The 20207-nt window shown below is 36.2% G+C and overlaps 1 protein-coding gene across 1 annotated transcript in view; it reads left to right on the plus strand.

The window, feature by feature from the left end:
• Window positions 1-6663: 6663 nt before the first annotated feature.
• LRP1B (LDL receptor related protein 1B) overlaps window positions 6664-20207 on the plus strand; it is a 1762610-nt gene continuing 1749066 nt past the window's right edge. The window contains exon 1 of the mRNA XM_053655128.1: window positions 6664-6844. Within this exon, the coding sequence (XP_053511103.1) occupies window positions 6664-6844 (181 nt within the window). The remainder of the gene's footprint in view (window positions 6845-20207) is intronic.

The raw sequence follows: 20207 nt of genomic DNA on the forward strand, positions 1-20207 counted from the left end.
ATCTTGATAAATACATCTAGGTTGAAATGTCACTATTATTCTTCTCACTAAAAGAGGCTTGACACAAAATAAAGGCATTGTGTTCTGGACCAGAAAGTTCCTTTTTGCCTTTGAGTTTTTACTGTGATTAAAAAGTATAATTTTTATAATAGAAACACTTTTAGAGGGCAAGAGACATTTCCTATGAGAGAAATAATTTTTCCTGCTTAGAAAAATTAAATGACATTTTGGAAAAGTTAGTTCTGTACATTTTCTTTACAGCTAACTTTTAAAAAATGCAAAACTGAACACTAAGTGCATTCCACTTACAACGCATCTCCTTAGCCCTTCCTCTGCCGTGGGCGCTGTGCTGGCGAGCAGTTCTCCGCCACGGAAGAGCTGTTTCGGGGGAACTGCACAAGGCACACTTTTTAAAAGAAGTTTATTTCCCTTCTTTCTTTCTTTTCATTCTTTTGCTTGTCTTAACTTTTTTTCTTAAATTTACTCTATGAGGGCCGTTTTTGACAAAGAAATAGAAAAAAATAGATAATTGCTTTTTTTTATAAGCCCCACCGTGCAAAGCAAAACCATTTCCCCAAAGTAAAAACAAACTAAATTAAACTAAACTAGACTTGGCCAAAGATATTGTAGCTTCAAAGTACATTTTACATATTAACACCAACTAATTTTATTTAAAAAAATATGTAAAATGCTATTAATGTAGTTCCAGTTTCCCATCCTTTCATCTTTGAGTCAACTGATGGTACCTACTTCAACCTTTGTTGTTGTTTTTCCCATTTACTTCAATTATAGGGATGTGTTACAATACATCCAGAAGGACCAGGGAACAGCAGATAAAGGACAGATTAAACAAGTTCAATGGGAGAACTGAAAAGCCATTAATCAGCAGTATGACAAAGTGTCACTAGGTATTAGAGGGGAAAGCCCAGGCAAAAGAAATAAAGCTTTAGGGAATTAAAGATTGTGAAGTGCTAAAGAGTACATAAAAAGTAAACTTCAGAAACATATCACTTGGATACGAAGTAGGAAATTATTAAATAAAGTAGCGAAACACTTGAAAGAATCCCAGAAAATATCAACAATATATAGAAATAAACAAAAGTTGAACAAGACTATTTTGATGTCCCTTTTTCTCCTCTGAATCTATGTGAACCCGCAACACAACAGAATTCACTGGCTCTGATTAATCTGTAAGTTATCACTGACATCATTTCTGACTGTTCAGAATTCTGAACATTTCTGAATTTGCTACCAAGTTCTAGATAAAAGAAGGTATAATGTGCTGCTTGACTAAATGCTGGTACCAACCTGGAAGATGTTTAAATACATGCCTTGTGATTTTTTCTTTCGAACCTAATTCTAACAGAAAGCTCAGGTTTCTTTATAAGGATTTATCTATAAGTATATCTTCTAAGAAAGAGGCAGCCCTGACTTTATGTTGTGGTCTCATCAGTGGCCTTTATGTGTCATATCTGTGGTTCACAACAAACATGGTTCCCACAAGGTCCAAGAAAGGCATCCCATTAGCACAGAAAAGACATTTGATTTAGATTGTAAGCTTTTTCAGTGCAGGCACCATATCTGTTTTCTTCATAGTTATTTACATAGGGCTGGGTGCAGTGGGTTTTACATAATATATAGCTATTAAGTGAATGAACAGATTCAAACCCCTTGGGCAACAGCCCTCTGAGCTATGAAACATCTAAAGGAATATCAATGAAGCTCACTCCGTATTACAGGAAAGAGCCAGACAACTTTATTCAAGGACTGTCTCTAATGTAAATAAAACCTGTGACTTCAGAGTAGTCACCATGATTATCTTTAAGTTAGTTAGTTTTTTTTTGGGGGGGGCTGTAAAATGTGGTAAATTGGAACAGATGATTTGAATGTTCTTTCCAGCTCCAAAAATCTAAGATTCTAGTTAAAATTAAGGAGGAGAAAGATGTTGACCAAAAGGACAGAGGTCATTATTAGCAGCTAGACAATGGACTCAAGGGCATATTAAAATGAAATGCTCCTGGCCATGGACCACTGACAAACCCCAGCATGGACACTAAATCTGTTCCAACAGCTGGAGACCAGGATGTGCAAATTATCTTAAACACAAGTATATCAAGGTCAAGAGCATCAATATCAACAAGCATTTAATTAGCAACTGACTTTAAATTCAAGGTCTTTTTTCCACACAAGTAGAGTGACAAAGATTTTATCAGTTTTGGGTGTTTCTGTATTACTAGTCCCCCCAACACACAAATAAATTGCATTATTACTGATTGTACTTTTTGAAGACATATCCGAAAACCAAGATAGGATTTGTTTACTGAAGCTGTATTATTATTACAGAAGTGACTGTTTCCTGATAAGTTTCAATTCAAGACTCCTTTCCTTCCTACTGTAAATGTTTTTCAAACAAAATCAGAAAAAAATATAGAACAATCAAATCAGCATTGAGTTTTTATTGTCTATCCTTTGGAAGTTACAATAGACTGTCAGCTGTGTTTCTCACTGTAATAAGTATACTTAAAACACTTATAGATATTGACAGTGCGTAAGGTGAGATTTACATAAGAAGAAAACTTAATATGCTTGAAAATAATTTATTTTCCAGGTTTAATTAGATAATTCCAACACTCTTCATTTTTCTTCGGGTATATATACCTTCTACTACTTTGCAAATGGTAGGAACTTAAGTTGCACCAAAATCTCGACTAAGTCCCCATATGCCTGTTGAAACAACATGCTATGAAACAGTTAACAGCACAGTTTTGAAGGAAAGAAGTTAAAAAATGTGCATTGAAATGCTTGCTGCAGTTTAATAAGTAAAATCGAAGTAAAGGTTTTTTTTTCCCCCATTAGCGGTTTTGCTCAGAGCAACTCTGTTTCGACTTTAAAGCCCTGTTAATGTTCCTTTCCCAATTCTCAATCTCTACTTCCACCCTCTTCTTCCTCATCCTGCTTCTGCTGCTGCCTGGCAACTTTTCTGTGAGGAAAGGAAGAGTAAGAACTCTAGCAGCCCTTGGAATGATAGCTGCAGAAATTCCTAGCAACCTGACTTTCAGGCCAACTCTCCTTAACCACTTCTCCATCATGAGACACACTGTCAGGCCTGGTTTGCTTAGACATTTGCCCTGAGCCCAGTAGCACCTCCAGGTGTGTCGTGGATGAATTGTTACCATCTATGGTGAGGGGAAAAAAGCAGCAGCACCAGAAAGTAATGAAGCTAGCTAGCAGCAGTGAAATCTGATGTTTGATCACATGTACATAAAGTGTGGTTCTAATTGGGAAGTATAAGATTACATCTAGCTAATGATTAATATTCATGTGTTGGTTTAGATCGGAAAGTAAGAATGATTGGTTCTGCTTTATTCAATTTATCTCAATGAGATATTTCATAACATTCTATAGTTTGATGAATTAATTTATTTAACTTGTCAATGTTAATAACTCTGTAGAATAAAGACATTATAATAGGCCATAGGAACGAACAGATTTGAACAGTAACTCTAGCTTTTCTCTCTTCACTATTAAATCACTTCATTAATTTTCTTTTCAATTAAACCATATATAATGGAAAATAGGAGTATTGCATAGAAAATTACACTTTTGCTTTCCCTTTTATTTATAATCCATTAAAACTGATGGTCATTCAAAACATAGAAATGAATTAATGAATTTAAAAACTCAAATTTTGCCTATACCTTTACCAACTTCATTGATACTAATTCAAAAAAAAAACTATCTCTTGATGAACTCGTCATTTTTTATGGGTTTTTGCAAGAAGAACCACCATATACAGTAATTTGATGTGGAAAAATTTCATCTAATTTTATTTTAACATTGGCCTTATTTCAGTTTTGGAACAAATGTACAATTCTTAAGTTTAACACTGAATCTCTTTATAATGTATTATTATGGTTTTGTGGTATGAATCGAGGTCCTTATACTTTTTGTTTTAAAAATCTGCTTGGCCTGTGTTTGAATTCGTATGTCATGTCCACTTGCCCACTGACACACATCTAAGCATGCATTCTTCCACTGAATTGCTGGGTACACTTTTTACATTTTTTAGATTTCTGTTAATAACATTCACATTCTTATAATAACTCCTAAATTATAATTTATAGATAACATTGAGTATAATTCACAGTTGATAGTAGGTATAAGTTCTCATCACATATTTGTAAGTTTCCACAATTTCTAGCACTATTTTATATCACCATTTTCAGTCCTGTGTCATTCACACAGGTGATTTGATTGGTAATTACTAACAAGGAATTTTATTTTGCTTTATTATTCTGATCACAATATGTGGACAATGCAGTCTTGATTTTCTTCCATTTAGGGCAGTTAAAAAGTCAACCAAATCTAAAAGAGATCATATTTTTTTACTCTGCTCAATTCACTTAATAAATTTATTATTGTGTTAGGAGGCACCACATATTTAGAAGGTAGTGTTTTTAGAATATACATTAGAACACAAAATCAGCAGGGTATTTACTTCTCTGATCATTATTCTGGCTTTTTCCTTTTTAAGAGCAGCCAGTAAAATCTAGGGCTGCTACATATATTTGTCAAAGCGAATGAGTCACTGATTTTCAATTACAAAACTTTTAGTACCTGGTAAGAGTCTTTGTTTGGTTCTACTAATTGCGGCTGCTTTTCTCTACCTGGCAGTTTTTGGGGTGGTGGGGGGTTGGTATTTGTGGTAATCATATAAAAAAAAGAATCTGGATGTTCTTAGCATGGTTTGTGAGCACTCCTTTTATTGCCCAGTTTAAATGGATATGGATTACCTAATGGGATCATGTCAGAAAGAAACCTACTTACTATGTCCTGATGAAAGGATAAGTATTTCACAGAATGCAGAGGTCTGTGGACCATTGAGAAATAAATATTTATTACTTGGAACATCATTGAGAATTTACTCTTCCTCTCCCCATCTCTTCCCTTGTACTCTTTGACCAATGCCACTTATTCCAAAATTTGTGAAGTTTTAATATAAAATAAAATAGGAAAAATCTCTTTATGTTTCCTATAAGTTATATTTGAGTAAAATAATAAAAATGACTAGGTTACATGATATATATTACAATCTAGATAGAAAAAGCACACCCTTTTAAATGTAGAATGAGTAATTTTTTGAGATACTGAATTATTTGATTTACAAAAGAAAATAAACTTGAAAATTGTATGGAAAAATTGACATAAAAGACATTTTCTAATAACAGTAAGTATGAAAAGGTGAATATCACAATTTTTTAGCAACATTCCTTGGAGTTGCCTCTGTGTTCTCCGAGCCAGTCCAAATTTAATGGTTTCTGAAAAGCATCCAAAGATGTTTTGGGATAATTTTACTCATAAACAGCTAGCTCACAGTGCTGGCATACTGAATAAGGTGTTTAAATTATCTTCCCTTTGCTCTTCAATCTTCCTGTTGCTTAGTTTTGTTCTTTTCTTATAATTTCCCCATACACACACCTTAGATATTAAAATATCAAACACAAAACATTTTTCAACCTTCTTCTCAGGAAAGGATTCTTGATGTTACAAGGGAAAAAGTATAAGCCTTCAACTGTCAAGATTTCCGAGTTTTAACTCCTCAATTATTTTTCAATGCAGAACTAAAATTTCAGGTACTTGAATAATTATATCTACAACTTAAATGGTAGTACAAACAACTTTTAAAAACCCACTGATTCATTTTGGTGCCTTGGGTAGTTTGGGAAAGTTTTTAAACCATCACTGTTCTATTGTGGGAAAAGAAAAAAATAAAACAGTAAGAAAATCCTCAAGACATGTTGAAAATGTTTCAAGGTACGCTTTTAGAGAAAAATCCACTGCAAAACTAATCGCCAATTTCTTGCTCTGTGGTTGTCTGCTTAGGGACCCCTTACCATTCTTCACGTTTCGTTCCTATGCAATGGTTTGACCTGTCCGTCTGTTTGTTTCTGCTGAGTCACTAAATTTTGCATCTTTGTCCCCAGGTGCTATTGAGCACAAAAGTTAAAACCGCAATTCCGAAAACGTGGCATTTATAGGTGTAGCGGTGGGAACCATTTCCCAAAGAGAAGCTCAGTTACTTGGCTTGCCCTTCCTTCTCGCGAAGGAACCTTCCAGGGAGCGCAGGGATCAGGGCTGCGTGGCGGAGAGAAGCATCCCGGGGCTGTGGCTGATAATTTCCAGCTGGCTGTTAAATGCGGAGCTCCCGGGGGCGCCCGGCTGGCTCAGCCCAATGCAGAAGTCTCCCCCTTCTCTAAGGACCCAAATCCCTACAGAACCAGCTTGGAGTTACTTTCCCTTCCAGGAGACCCACATAATTGTGATTTGTGGCGCTCTCGGTTCGCGGTGGTATTTTCCTGTTGTGTTAAATGTCTTACTAAGTAATAGACGTGATTTATGTAGACGACGAAGGGGTGTGCGGCGGATTCCGTGATTAATCAGTGAATTCCCATCCGCTGGCATCTCTCACTGCCCCTCTTGCGTGATGTAAGATCAGACGTACCCTGCATTGAAAAGTCAGGACACACGAGCGGCTCACTCGCGCTCACACGCACTGTCTCTCCCACACGCGCGCATCCGTGAACCTTTCACATCCTGCTCCAGGCAGGAGAAGGCGGACAGGCTGGGCTCATTGAGCTGAAGACTTTCCAGTGACATTTGTATATGACGCTGCTCTATTCCGGGCTCCGAGTCGCCGGCGCCGCCGGGCCGAGGGTGCAGCCGAGCAGTCTCCAGCGCAGGCTCCCTTCCCGGGCGAGCACCATGTCCGAGTTTCTCCTCGCCTTACTCACTCTCTCGGGATTATTGCCTATCGCCAAGGTGCTGACCCTGGGAGCAGACCAAGGTAAGGAGGCCACCTTCCCCCTCTTTTTCCCCTTCCTCAGCTTTCCTGCTGGAAGATGCTTGCAGATAAGTGAGTGTGAAACTTAAGTCCTGCAGCCCCGCTCCCCGGGTCCGGTTGGCCACTGTGTGCTGGCCTCGTGGATGGTGAGGGGTGCGGTGGGGGATTTCTGAACCGGGCGCCAGAACCCGCGGCTCACCCGCAGTTTTTCCCTTGTGGCTGTTGACTAGTCCTGCTCTGGTCCCCCGGGAGCGTTTGGACTTGACGGTGCGCTTCTGTCCGCGCGCCCTAAGCGCTGCAGATGTTGGATAAGAATTCGCTTTCCTAAGACTTCCTTCCGCGCTGACTCCAGGGCTTCGAGGTTTTTCGGGCTCCGGATTCTCTGCGTTATGTGTGTGCTCCCTCAACTTAGCTTCTGCGTTAACTTCCTTACCCGCTGCACCCAGGTCTTAGCAGGAGCGAAAGCGCCCACTCAAGCCCTTTTCGTTTCCATAGCCCCAGAGAGGAGTATAGACTCCAGAGAGGTTCGTGTCCGCAGCGGAAAGGCTAAGGCTTTAGGGCGCTTTTGGACGTAGGCACCTACTTGAACTTGACTTTTTTGCTTGTTTGTTTTCATTCCGAGAGGTCTGTGATACCGCTCATGGTACATGGAGACGCTCACCCACCACTGGCATTTTGCCCTTGCTTTCCCACCAAATACTAGCTAATTAATGGTAGAAGTTTAAACGGGAATGTGTATGGGGAGCAGAAGAGAGGGGAGATGGGGTTTATAGTAAACCTGGGTTCTGTAAACCTTGGACCCGGAAATCTAGGAATCCCTGTGCAAGTTTGATAATTTTTGAGAAAACCTGCACAGGTGAAAAAAGAAAACACAAAGTGAACAAATATTTGGGCAGCTGGCATTGGAAGAGTTAACTGCTAAACGTCAGATCAGTATCATAGATCTCAGTTGTTGTTTTTTTAATCTTGGGTTCACATTGACTAATATATTTCAGCTGGTTTGGGGCGGGGGCAAATTACCAAAAACAGAAGTAGGAAAGATAAGAATGATACCTGGCTCCCAGTGCCAAGCAAACGGGCACAGTTGCCTTGGGATGTTTAATGACTATTTATATGAAGGGAATTAAGAATTGACCAAAAATTATGGTTTTATTTTAGAAAAAAAGCAGGAATGAATTTTAGTGTTTCTAGCCAACCTGTGGTTGGCAACCAGAGTGTCATCTTTATAATGTACCCCACAGGTCATTTCCTTTACTGGTAGTGAAACTAATATGAGTTCCTTCATGAAGTCTGACATTTCCTAAGATTGTGCACTTTAAACATGTCATTGCCACCTCACCATATGGCTTCTGATCTTGGCTTAACTTCCCTTACAGTTGGTGTGGAAGAGTTAAAAACTACCTTGATAAAATGGAAGTACACTGCTTTGACGTGAAACAATGATCATGTTTTGTGTTGGAACAATTAGCTCTCAACCTTTCTTGGGAAGGGTTTTGAAGTTTGACCAGAGCAGGTGAACACACCGAAGCTTCTTAGCCCTGTGTGCTAGTAAAACCATGGCACTGGCAGACCACTGCTGCTGGGCTCTTTGAATCTCAGTCTCCAGAAATTGACCTCATCTAGAGCTGAGTCCTCGGTGTTTGGAGATGTGTTTAGGAGGGACAGAGCCATTGCTTCAATGGTTGGGATGAATACCTGAAGACAATTTTAAATATAAGAAAAAATCTCCCAACCTTCTTCTGAGACAGGAGACTAAATAACTGGAATGATTGCAATGCAGTGCCCATGTAGTGCCAGCTTAGTTCCATGCAGGAGAGGACATCTGATAGATGAGCAGGGACATGGAAGAGAAATCTCACTTTTTCCTTAAACTGAAATAGTGTCATGTTGTATCACCATGTCAGTACAACAAGTGCTATATCAGATACCACAAGTAAAAATAGTGGTAGACCAATGCTTTTCCACTTTCAAAACCGTTTAGAGAAGAGCTAAAAGTACTACAGCTAGTTACCAAAAGTGAAAAGGATGAGTCCCATTTGGACAAAAGAAAAAAAATGGAGAGGAATTTTGTTGAAAGTTAGAAAAGAAAGTGCTGCTGCATTATGACAAACTTCTTTCATGAAATGCTGAAATAGAAGACACAGGAATATGAAATTAAGAAAGAGGTTAATGAGATGTAGCTTTGGCAAAGGCTTCTGTCAACTGTCCTTGAAGAATAAAACAGGCATGAATTACACAGGGGTGTAATTCTAGTGCAAGAGTTAGAGTTTCAGGACAGAAAATGCGAAATCACTTTCAGGTTCTCTGAATACATACTGGGTAATGGGTAGGTAATGGGTACCTTCTTAAGCTCTCTGGATGAAATAGAAATGATTGTACTACTCTCTGCCAGTGTATCTCTTTCCTATGTAAATTTATGAGTGTAAATTCAAACATTTTTAAAATAGAAAAATATGTTAACTTGTATGTTTCTCTTCAATTTATATACATTCACTTGTCCTTTAAATCCATATTATATATATAATTATTATCTTATTTTATATTAATTTTCATAAAGGGTTAAGGTAAAGTTCATTTCAGTTCTTATTAGATTTCATCCCATCTGAAAAAAGGAAAATCTTAGTAACTCTTAACAGGAAAATGTGGAGGATAAATCATATTCATTAGGGTCAACCAATGCATCATATTAACAATGTCATATCATATCAGAACATGGCTTGGTAAGGATTAAGACTTAATAAAGGAATATTTTAAGTTGTTAAATCATCTGAAAAATGACAGGACTATTGATAGACTTAAAAGTAGTCTCTTAAATTCTTGAGTCTGACAATATATAGAAACATTTTTACACGTAATTAAAGTTTATGCTGTTCTAATCATTTAAATGTGTATGTATAATCATCCAAAAGTGACAATCATGTGTATGTCAAAATTTTAACCTTTCTCCCCTCAAAAAAAGAGTGGACCTTGTCTCTTCATATCCAGAAATACCAGAAACATCATAAATTTTTTCTTTCAAAGAGGTCTCCATAATCTTGGAGATTTCTTCTCTTTCTCTCAAGTTGAAACTGGTAAGAAGGAAATGAAACAGTGGGGAAATAAATAAAAATTCAATGTGTTAAGACAAGAGAAAAAGAAGTGAATTGCGGAAACAGAATAAGGGAAGGAAAGAAACACAGGGAGAAAACCAAATCGTTTTAGGAAGAGGCTGAATCCAAATGCCTGTTTCTTAAAAGAGAGATTAAAGTAACTTTAGATGAATTATACTTTCTTAAAATAAATACTTTCTTCTGATTTCATTATCAATGCCTTATAAAGTGTTTACAGTATAAAATAATTTGAAGGAAGTTCTATCAATGTCAAGCTAGATATAATTATTAAGATGGAAGTGATTTTTTAATGGATGTAAAAATACCTTAGGATGAGGGATGGATGATAGAGTTAACATATTCTTAAGAATAAGATGACACTTTTTAAGTGTTACTTATAATTTACAGTGGAGAAATGCAGAGATTTTTAGTTTGCAAGTGTCTTGGATGCAGGACATCTGTTTTTTGCTATTTGCCCTGTCAGTATTTTTTTTTGGAGCTTAAGGTGTACAATCAAGATAAGCCCCATTTGACCTCACACCAGTAAAAATGGCTATTACCAATAAATCAACCAACACCAAGTGTTGGAGAGGATGTGGTGAAAAGGGAACGCTAGTGCACTATTAGTGGGAATGCAGTACAGAGTTCCCCAGCCACTGTGGAAAGCAGTATGGAGTTCCTCAAAAAGCTAAGAATAGAACTTCCTTATGACCCAGCAGTCCCACTTCTGGGAATATAACTTAAGAATCCCAAAACACTAATTTAAAGGAGTATATGTACTCCTATGTTCATGGCAGCATTATTTACAATAGCCAAGTTTTGGAAGCAGCCCAGGTTCCCATCAGAAGATGAGTGGCTTAAAAAAGTGGTACGTATACACAATGGAATACTAATTGGTCATAAAAAGGAAGGAAATCTTACCTTTTGCAACAGCAGGGATGGAGCTGGAGAATATTGGGCTAAGTGAAATTAAGCCAGTCAAAGAAAGTCAAATACTATATGATCTCACTCATATGTGGAATCTAATGAACAAAATGAACTAGCAAAATAGAAACAGAGTAATAGATACAAACAAGTTGACATTTCTCAGAGGAGAGGGACATAGAGGGATTGAAAGAAAAAGGTGAAGGGGTTAAGCCCCCCCCCAAAAAAAGGCAAAACTTATAAACACAAGCAACGGTATGGTGGTCACCAGAGGGAAGGGGGATGGGGAGAGATAGAAGAGGGTAAGTGGTGCATAAATGACGTTGGGTGAAGAACAGACAATACGATACACAAATACTGTAGTATAGAATTGTACACTTGAAACCCATATTATTTTATTAGCCAAGGTCACCCCAATAAATTCAATAAAAATAAATAAAAATGGAGTCACTTGGACTAAGCATGACTTGGTCTTCTACAAGGATTATGATGGTGAGGGATAGCTATATCTTCTCTCCATTCTCCATATTATTATAATCCAATTTTTTCATGCTTCTGCTAGTAATTTTTACATCTCTTACAAAATCTGTGCCCCCATTTCATTAATTCCTTTGTAGTTGTAGGAATTATGTGTAGTAAAATGTACCAACCAAATGTATTGATTGATTTCTGTATCTTCTGTGATGGTTTCCAAAATAATTCTCATATAAAGCACACACTTGCCTTTATTCTAGACAGATGCATTTAAGAAAGTAGAATTAATACTGAAAGTTAAACATGATTGTATAACCATGATATTATTAGTTAAACTAATTTAGTAGTAAGTAGAACCAACCTAGTGCGTGTGTGGATGTGAGTATAAAATCTTCTTTAAAATGGCTGTCTTTGGAAAATGGAGACAACTGTATTCAAACATCAATAAAAAAAGTAAGAATAGCCTCGGCTGGTGTAGCTCAGTGGATTGAGCCCAAGCCTGTGAAGCAAAGGGTTGCCAGTTTGATTCCCAGTCAGGGCACATGCCTGGGTTGCAGGCCAGGTCCCTAACAGGTCCCCAGGGACACATGAGAGGCAACCACACATTGATGTTTCTCTCCCACTCTCTCCTTCCCTTCCCTTCTCTCTAAAAATAAATAAATAAAATATTTTTTTTAAGTAAAAATAAAATAAAATAGCTGACTTGGCACAAACATTTATAAAAACAACACTTCAACCTAAAAATTAGAGATAGGTTTTTTTAATGAAATTTTTATTTTTCAAAATTTAAGACAATATATGCCTTTTTGAAAAACAAAAATATGAAATTAAGAAAATTTTAAGAGTTAAATTTCAACTCCCAACATGCACTATCTTAATAAATTTACATATGATAAATATTTTATTTTAACAGAATCAGATAGTGGAAGAAACAGATGTCAAAATTCATTGGCCTTTGAAATACCTGTATTTATGATGCATTGATGCTTATAATTTAAACAATATTTTTACTAGTTGGAATGCTGAAGCAAAAAGTTGAATACTCTTATAATCAGTTAATTAGAGACTATGTTGAACTAAACTTCTATCAGGAAATAATCATGTTTACTCTAGGCAGTTCAATAAAACTTTTCTTACATTCCTGAAGAAATCTAGCTCCCCATAGTTAATCTAAGAATAAGGCAAAATACTCCCTTGATGTACAGAGAGTGGAAACAATAAGGTTCTGGGCTTTTTATTTGTTTGTGATTTTTGGTGGGGAAGGAAGGACAAAATTACTCTAATCAACCCAACAGAAAATAGTCGTGATACTTTTTATCCTTTGCAGAGTTGCTTTACATTTTCATATGCATTGTTAGTCTCCAAATTTAAGCTACACAACAATCCGTTATATAGAGGCATAGAAATGAAATTGCAGTTCAAGAATCACAAATCTAACAGTCTTCACACCTTGGAAACATTCCCCAGTTCTATTTGGAAAGGGATATTTAGAGCTTGTTAATTTCTTAAATAAGAGGCTTGATTATTTAAATATTAAATACCAAAGCATGGACATATCTCTAAAAATTTACTGGACCTTGTAAAAAGTTACTTTTTTGACTAATTTACCTGTGTGCCAGTAGATATATTTAGTTCACTTACTTTTGAAAAGTATTGTGCTTGCCATAACATTTAATTACCATTCTCACTGTTCTATGCCTTCTCACTTGTATAAAATGTTAATCACTCCAAGTACTTCTGAACCTCTACATTATAGAAAGGGGAACACAAGTTTCAGAAGATTTTTCAACATACCAGGACAAGTAAGCTTAGACATTCAAAATGTACATATTTTTTTCATTAGAAGTTTTTCTGCTATAAGCTGCCATCACAATCTTACCTCTATATTTTCTCTTTATAAATGATTTGATGGCCTCCCTTTTCCCCCTGGCATAACTATAAGACCAAGTTAGAAAATGTTTTGTTTGTTACTCTGTTCTGAATTCAGTGATACCAAAATATAGTGTCTCTTTCTCCATTCTATTGATTTAAACTATCTCTATACAAACCTGATTATTCTTACTGAGCTTCCAGACTAAACTAATTGATGAAACTGAGTAGTAAATAAATTGGAATCAAACTATAAGATAGTAGCCATTAAGATCTGGTAAAACAGTTAAATTGATCCTGCATTTATAAAATATAAGTTGCATTTATGGAAAAACCAAAATAACAATGTATTTCCCTGACAGACTTAGGTATAGTACTTTTATCTATACTTTGTAGAGTATATCATATGTGCCTTTGCCACTCTAATAACAGGCAAATCAAATATGTTTGATGGTAATTACATATTGATATGGAGTATATTTGGAGTTTAAACACTATTAAAATAAGAATACACACATGCTCTGAGTTCATTTTTGCTCAAAGTATACTTTGATTATTGAAATCAATTAAAATATATTATTTTCTCATTTAATAAAATATTTTAACAGCTAAAACACATTCCAAAATGTTATTTCAAAGTCAAGACATTCCCTCATTACAGAATAGACAGTAGAAATCATTTCAGTAATAAAACAGCAGGGTTTAGTGTGCTTTTGAACATGACCATAACAACTTTCTTATGTAGATTATATTCCATTTAGTCTCCTATTAGATATCTGACTCTAGTTTTAAAAATGCAATGATATGTTTAAATAAATGGGCCCTCTCAGTTGTTGCTGATCTCCCAGTAGGTCAGATTCTTGTATCATCAGTGCAGAAGGCTAATGCTAAAGTTGCTAATGACTGTGTCACTTACATTGTTCAATACCTTGGCTACTCATATTTGTTGAATGATTATATGTTATCTACAGCTGGGGTTTCTCAAATATTCCAAAATAGTCGTAACTATATAACACTTGTCAAAGATGTCTTTATTATAGAAACATTGAAATGTCATTTTAATTAATATCTCCTTACTATAAACTTATCTTTTTAATGTTATTTTTCTTAGATATAAGCATGGATAAAGTCATATATATATATGAAAGTTTTCATTTACATATGAATATCATAACTATGTCTTTTATAGAAAACAAGTTAAGAAAGTACTTTTTCATAAGAGATTCCTTCTAAATTTGTTAAGTAAGGGAAAAAAGAAAGCAAAAAGCTTCTTGAAGAAGATAGAGAGTGTGGTCTCTCGAAGATACACTTTATCTCACAATGCATTCTTATTAACAGTCAGACATTTCTTCTAGAGTTGCATACGCCTCATTGTCCTGGCTGGCTTAGCCTTCAGACCAAAGGCAGGTATTGTTGCAATGCGACCTCATTTTAGTCAAAAGAATAACGTTTCTTCTTTAGGGAAGATCAAGGTACCACAGATCATCTCTTGTCTTATTCTTACAATCAATAGGATATTTCTTCCTAAATTCTCCGCCTTGCATTGACATCTTCAAGACTTCCAAGACAGCTTACAGATTAACTTTAGAAGCATGAATACATAATTCCTTAAGATTTTTCTACTGCTGAGTTTTTCTTTAATAACAATTTATCACTTTAGCCCTTTCTTTTTATAATGAGGGAAAAAACTAAAAATGGGAAGGGGAGAAGAAAAGTAAAACTTGATGTGGTTGCCTGCTTTGAGTGTTCCTAAGGTATTTTAGGATACTTGTGGAAAAAACAAAACTGTAGGCATAAGGCTAATAACAGAAATGAGTTTAAAATGATCAGTTTTCTTTAGAAATGAAAGTATATAAAGAGAGGAAAGACAAAGATATTAAGAGAGAGAACATTCACAGTAAGAATTTATCGAAGTTTCAATCCACATACAACCAATAACTGGGACAATTAGTAAACTTCAAATTGTTGCTAAAATATAGATTCTAAAGATTTAAAATAGGTTTGGTTTTTAGATTATCTAAGACCTTGTGAGTATTTCATAAAACTTTTAATGGTATATTTTATTGGTCTGAAAACATAAAATAGCAAGTACATTTTTAAAAAAATATTCTACTTTATTCCACACTATTAATTTTAAGGCATTTTTTAAAAAATAATTGAGCTCTGAAAGTATAGTGATAACGATGCTAGCTCTGGGTGATATTTTTGCCTCATCTGGTGAAAGGATTACCAATTGTGTCTAATCAGCATCTGCATTCCAGAGATTTTTATTAAAATAAGTAAAATTTATAAACACAATCACTAACTCAGAATCCCAGCCCTGTTGCCGAGTCCTGGCTTTGTCATTCTAACACAAACTCTGGGTGGGGTTCACTACTATCCTGCCAATGACCCATAGTTACTAGGGGCAAACCATTCTTATCTGAGAGAAAATACGGTGGCATTATCCAACAATACACACTACTTTATCAATTATACCATTAACTTAGTATAAATTACTAATATTGCATAGCAACAGAAATCTTTTATGTTTTCAGGATGCTTTAATTTTTTTCACATTTTTTTCCTACTGCTCTCTACAGCAGAAAATTATATGATCTCTACAGCAATCTATGTGGTTGGCAACCATTCATGTATTCATTCACCTATTCAATGAAACTGAGTAAATATTGATTGGGTGCTTATTCTAGGTTTGGAAATGTGGCAAATAAGCGAGTTAGACAAGGTGACTGGTCTGATGGAGCTTACATTTTGGTGTGGCAGGGGACAGACAATATACCAAAAAATATGTAAACTAATAAGTAGCATTTTGGGCTAAGAAGAAAGAAAAAATGATGTAATTAAGAGAAGTGATTTGAGGATTGATGATTGTAATCAAAGAAGGACTTTTTGAGAAAGATGCCATTTGCTGAGACAAAAGGGATGAGAGGGGACAAGCTATGAGTACTTCTGGAGAACCTTTTCATGAACACCCTTGAAAAAGTCATTAACACATTATTTCAGAGAAAGAAGGAAGATCTGTGTGTCTGAAAACTGTGTGGGAGAGAGGCGCTGGGAAAGCCATAGATATGATGAAGCTCGGATAGTTCAGACAGAACCATGCAAAACCAATGTGAAGCATTCGAGTTTTGTTCTGATTATAATAGGCATCAGTTGGTAGTTTAATCAGAGGTAACCTGACACAATTATTTAAGAGGTCATGCTTATTGCTGAATAAATTAGAAGTAGAAGGTGCACAATGATCCAGGTAAGGGGTTATAATTATTCTGGAGAGAGAGATTGGTGGCTTAAGTGAAGGGTAGCAGTGCAGATGAGGGTAAGGGAGAGGAGCAACTCACATTTTAACTTAGGAGGATTTTCTGTAACAATCAATGCAGCATGATTTGATATATTAGGAGGGTAAGAAATGGAATAAGGTCTCAAATTATTATCTTTAGAGGTTAGGGTTAACATTCTAGGTTATTTAAAAATTAATGCATTCCATTTGGCAGTACCTCTGATTGATTTGTGTCAAACATATTTCACAATAAAAGGCCCATGATGGTCATGTGTGGACCCCACAATATTGCTTGCCTTTGTATTACCATTTCCCTTTTTTCAGGACTATCAATATAGTCTTCCCTATTACCCCATATTACACAGACCATTTCTGCAGAACAAAATTTGTAAAGTCTGACTGACAGTATTCTTTGGGGATTTAGTTAAAACACGTAGCAATATTTTAAGCATTGGTAAATACAGCAGCAACTCTCTTCCTGTGATTTCTACCCATCTAAACCAGTATCACAGCAGAAGGAAAAGGCATTGGCTGACGTGAACACTCATATTTGCATGTGTGTGTTTTGAGGAAGTCATTAGTGTTTTCAAGGAAGAACATTTTTATTGTCCCGAAATCCTCAGAAGAATGTGTGCTGATAGTTGAGTTCTACTTACGAGTAGTCGATTAAAGGGAAGAAATTGTAAGAGAGCTGCTATTGGCTGCACTCTTTACACTCCCTGGAAATCCAAAGAAAATTATAGAGAAGAGAGGTGTGGTAATGAATAATGAAGAACCCAGGTAAGAGTTTTTGTCTTAGTGGGTATTCCTATAGGTCCATCAGGGCCCTGGGCTTATTCTTCTGTGTTTATCCATGCATTCATTGACTAGATGTTACAGTAACTTCTATTTTTCAGTCACTATGACTTATAAACTGGAGGAAGAAACAAGCAACAAAAACCAGATCAAGCAATACAACACTAGTTTAATAATTTTATGACTTGGATCTTCAGGGTATGTTAGCTTATGATTGCAAAGACAAACCCATTTGGTTCTTTTGAGTTCTTGTGGGTCCTAAAAAGGAAAGAGCGAGAGGCTCTATAAAACTAGTGTAAGAGAAAAGTATCAGAGCCCATAGGGTTTGTGAGGAAGAGGAGAGCAATACGGTGTTTGAAGGAAACACAGTTAATATCAAACTGATTGAGTTACACTAAGTTCTAAGTTATTAGAAGGTTGTTTGGGATTCGATTACATTGATTGTTTTCATTAATCTTTTTCTGTTTTGGCTCTCTTTTCTGTTACCTACATTGAGGAAAAGTCAAAGCTTAGTATTAAAATTAGATATTCAAATCTGCCTCCCAAAGTACAAGTTTAACCCCAAAATATTCTCACTCTTATTCTTTTACAGTTATACAGGCTGCCTAGAGCCAAAAATCAACCTTTTGTGAAACTATTTACTTTATACCATGAGCAGTAGTATTATAGAGTAAATAATCAACCCATCCAGAGAAATAACCTTGAAAATGCTAAGTGGCCAATACAAGCAGTGTTTCAAATGACAGCCTAATCTGCTACATAGTGTTATCTGTTTTCATAGTTTTTAAACATGATATGTCTTTAGATTTAAGAAGAAAAGCCATAGCAAGCTGACATTAGGTAAAAATATTGAGATTTAAAGCTCAGCTATTTCAAATTTTAGAAATGCTTAAATAAGCCATTGATGTTAAAGATCTCAACCAATTTATTTTTTGTACAAAGAGCTCACATGCAGTTTAGCAGACATTTGCTAGATGCATGTGCACAAATTGAATTTACGTGAGACTTTGAGTTCAGTCAATTTTTCATTCATGCTGTCTAGAGTGCCTTTAATAATTTGGCTGCTAAGTTTTAGTACTAAAATCAACAATATGCCTAGAGGTAAGTTAAATATGAAATAAACACCAACATTTTATTAAATTTCAGAATGACCGAACTAAATCAAATTTGAGACTGGAAGATTTTGCATTGATATTTAATTTGGGACCCACTATAAATTTGTTTGCTGTGTACTTTAGCAGATGGGGTGCCCAAAATTGGAAATAAATTAGTCTCAGTAATTAAAAACAGCGGGAAGGGGAAGGGTCACTTGTATATTGTGAGTATGCGGTAGGATTTTTTATGCTCCCTGATGAGAACACTGCTCACATCCCACAGAGGTCTACTGAGTGGCTTTTTTTTTTCCCATAGGGGAAGTACTGTGGGCAAAGGTTCAACACGAGCATAAGGGCATTATTTAAATTTTAGGTAAAGTGAAAAATAAACACTGACTACATGCTTATAATAAAAGCTGTTTGGGCAGGAAATGCTGTGACCCCTTGGAACAGACTTAAACCTGCTATGAAGAGCCAAAGAAAACATGGCTTATTGAGATAACAGTTAAGCTGGTGAAACACCTGAAAAAATCTAGCAATAGCAAGAAAATCACTTAAGTCAAAAATAAACTTTCAGAGATCGAAGCTACTTGAGTTCAGCAAGATTTAGAGATGAATGCCAAAGAGGATTAGTAGAAGTCTCTTCTATTTGAAATACAACAGTAATGGCTCTATCAGCATGTCTCAAAGCCATGCTTGAGAGTCATAATGTAAGTAAGAATAGAGCTCAATATACAGTAAGAATAATGTTTTCTTACAAAAGAGGCCATCATATAAAGGAACCTGGAACAGAAATACTGCCCTTTCTCCTCCAGTCTGCAGGTAAGAGAAAATGATAGGTAGTGTTTCTTTTGTAGTTAAACAGAGGGAAATACATTGGTCATGGCTTCTGAGCTCACTAGACTCCGAGAAAAGGCTGCTTAGGTTTCTTTGCTCATCATTTCAGTAATGGCCCTCAGACAGGTTTGAATGACCTTTATGAAATTTTACAAACACAAAATCTTTCAGCACCCGGGCTGGTGGAAAGGTGCCCTGGGTGACATGCATGCTAGAGAACACCCACATTGTCAAAGGGGACAGCTGACACTCAATGGGAGCAATGTGTGTGGCCTGTATGAATGTGAGCTGAGGGCAGGTGGACCTTCAGATAATTCAAGGGAGGCCCAGAATCTGGATTTTTATGCATAATGTTCTAATTTTAAAATCTTGCCCCTCGAGATAAAAAAACAAAACACAAACAAAGAAATAATATTGTGGGGAGTCGGAAACACAAGTTGATGGATATAGCACCAGGTTCTTAGCCTGTGACCCACTACAGAGCCTCAGAGTTGCAGGAATCACCTGAAGGTTGCACTGGGGCACAGTGAAAAAACATTTTACTTGTTGCATCACCAACAACAGATGGCCCTGGAGAGGCATGTAGTGCCTTGAAATGTGGAGTGCATTACTGTTGCAGGTCCTGGCTTTGGGAAGAAGCATCCCAAAGATGGATTTGCACAGTGTGCTGCAGCTCTGCCTCTGCAGCTGCCTCTCCCCTGTAAGAATAAAGGCAGAATCAGGGGAGGGAAAGCAGGTAAAGAGACGATTCTTAATGATCCAGAAGAGAGTTAGTGATATTAGACCTAATTGTGAGTTGTAATAGAAAACTGCCACTGAAAGCATCTAGGAAACCTCTGTTAATAATGGTGAGGAAATTCTATGCAGATGATTTTCATTAGCCTTGGCACTGCAGGGACCTCACGAAACATATTCTGGGAAATGAACATATCATGCAAACAATATTGCTGGGCCATACACAGATTATTATAGAAATGTGGAAAGAATGAAAGACCAAAAAGGAGAAG

The sequence above is a fragment of the Artibeus jamaicensis genome, unplaced genomic scaffold (genome assembly GCF_021234435.1).
Source record: "Artibeus jamaicensis isolate MK-2021 breed Jamaican fruit bat unplaced genomic scaffold, CSHL_Jam_final contig_935, whole genome shotgun sequence".
NCBI classification, from domain to species: Eukaryota; Metazoa; Chordata; class Mammalia; order Chiroptera; family Phyllostomidae; genus Artibeus; species Artibeus jamaicensis.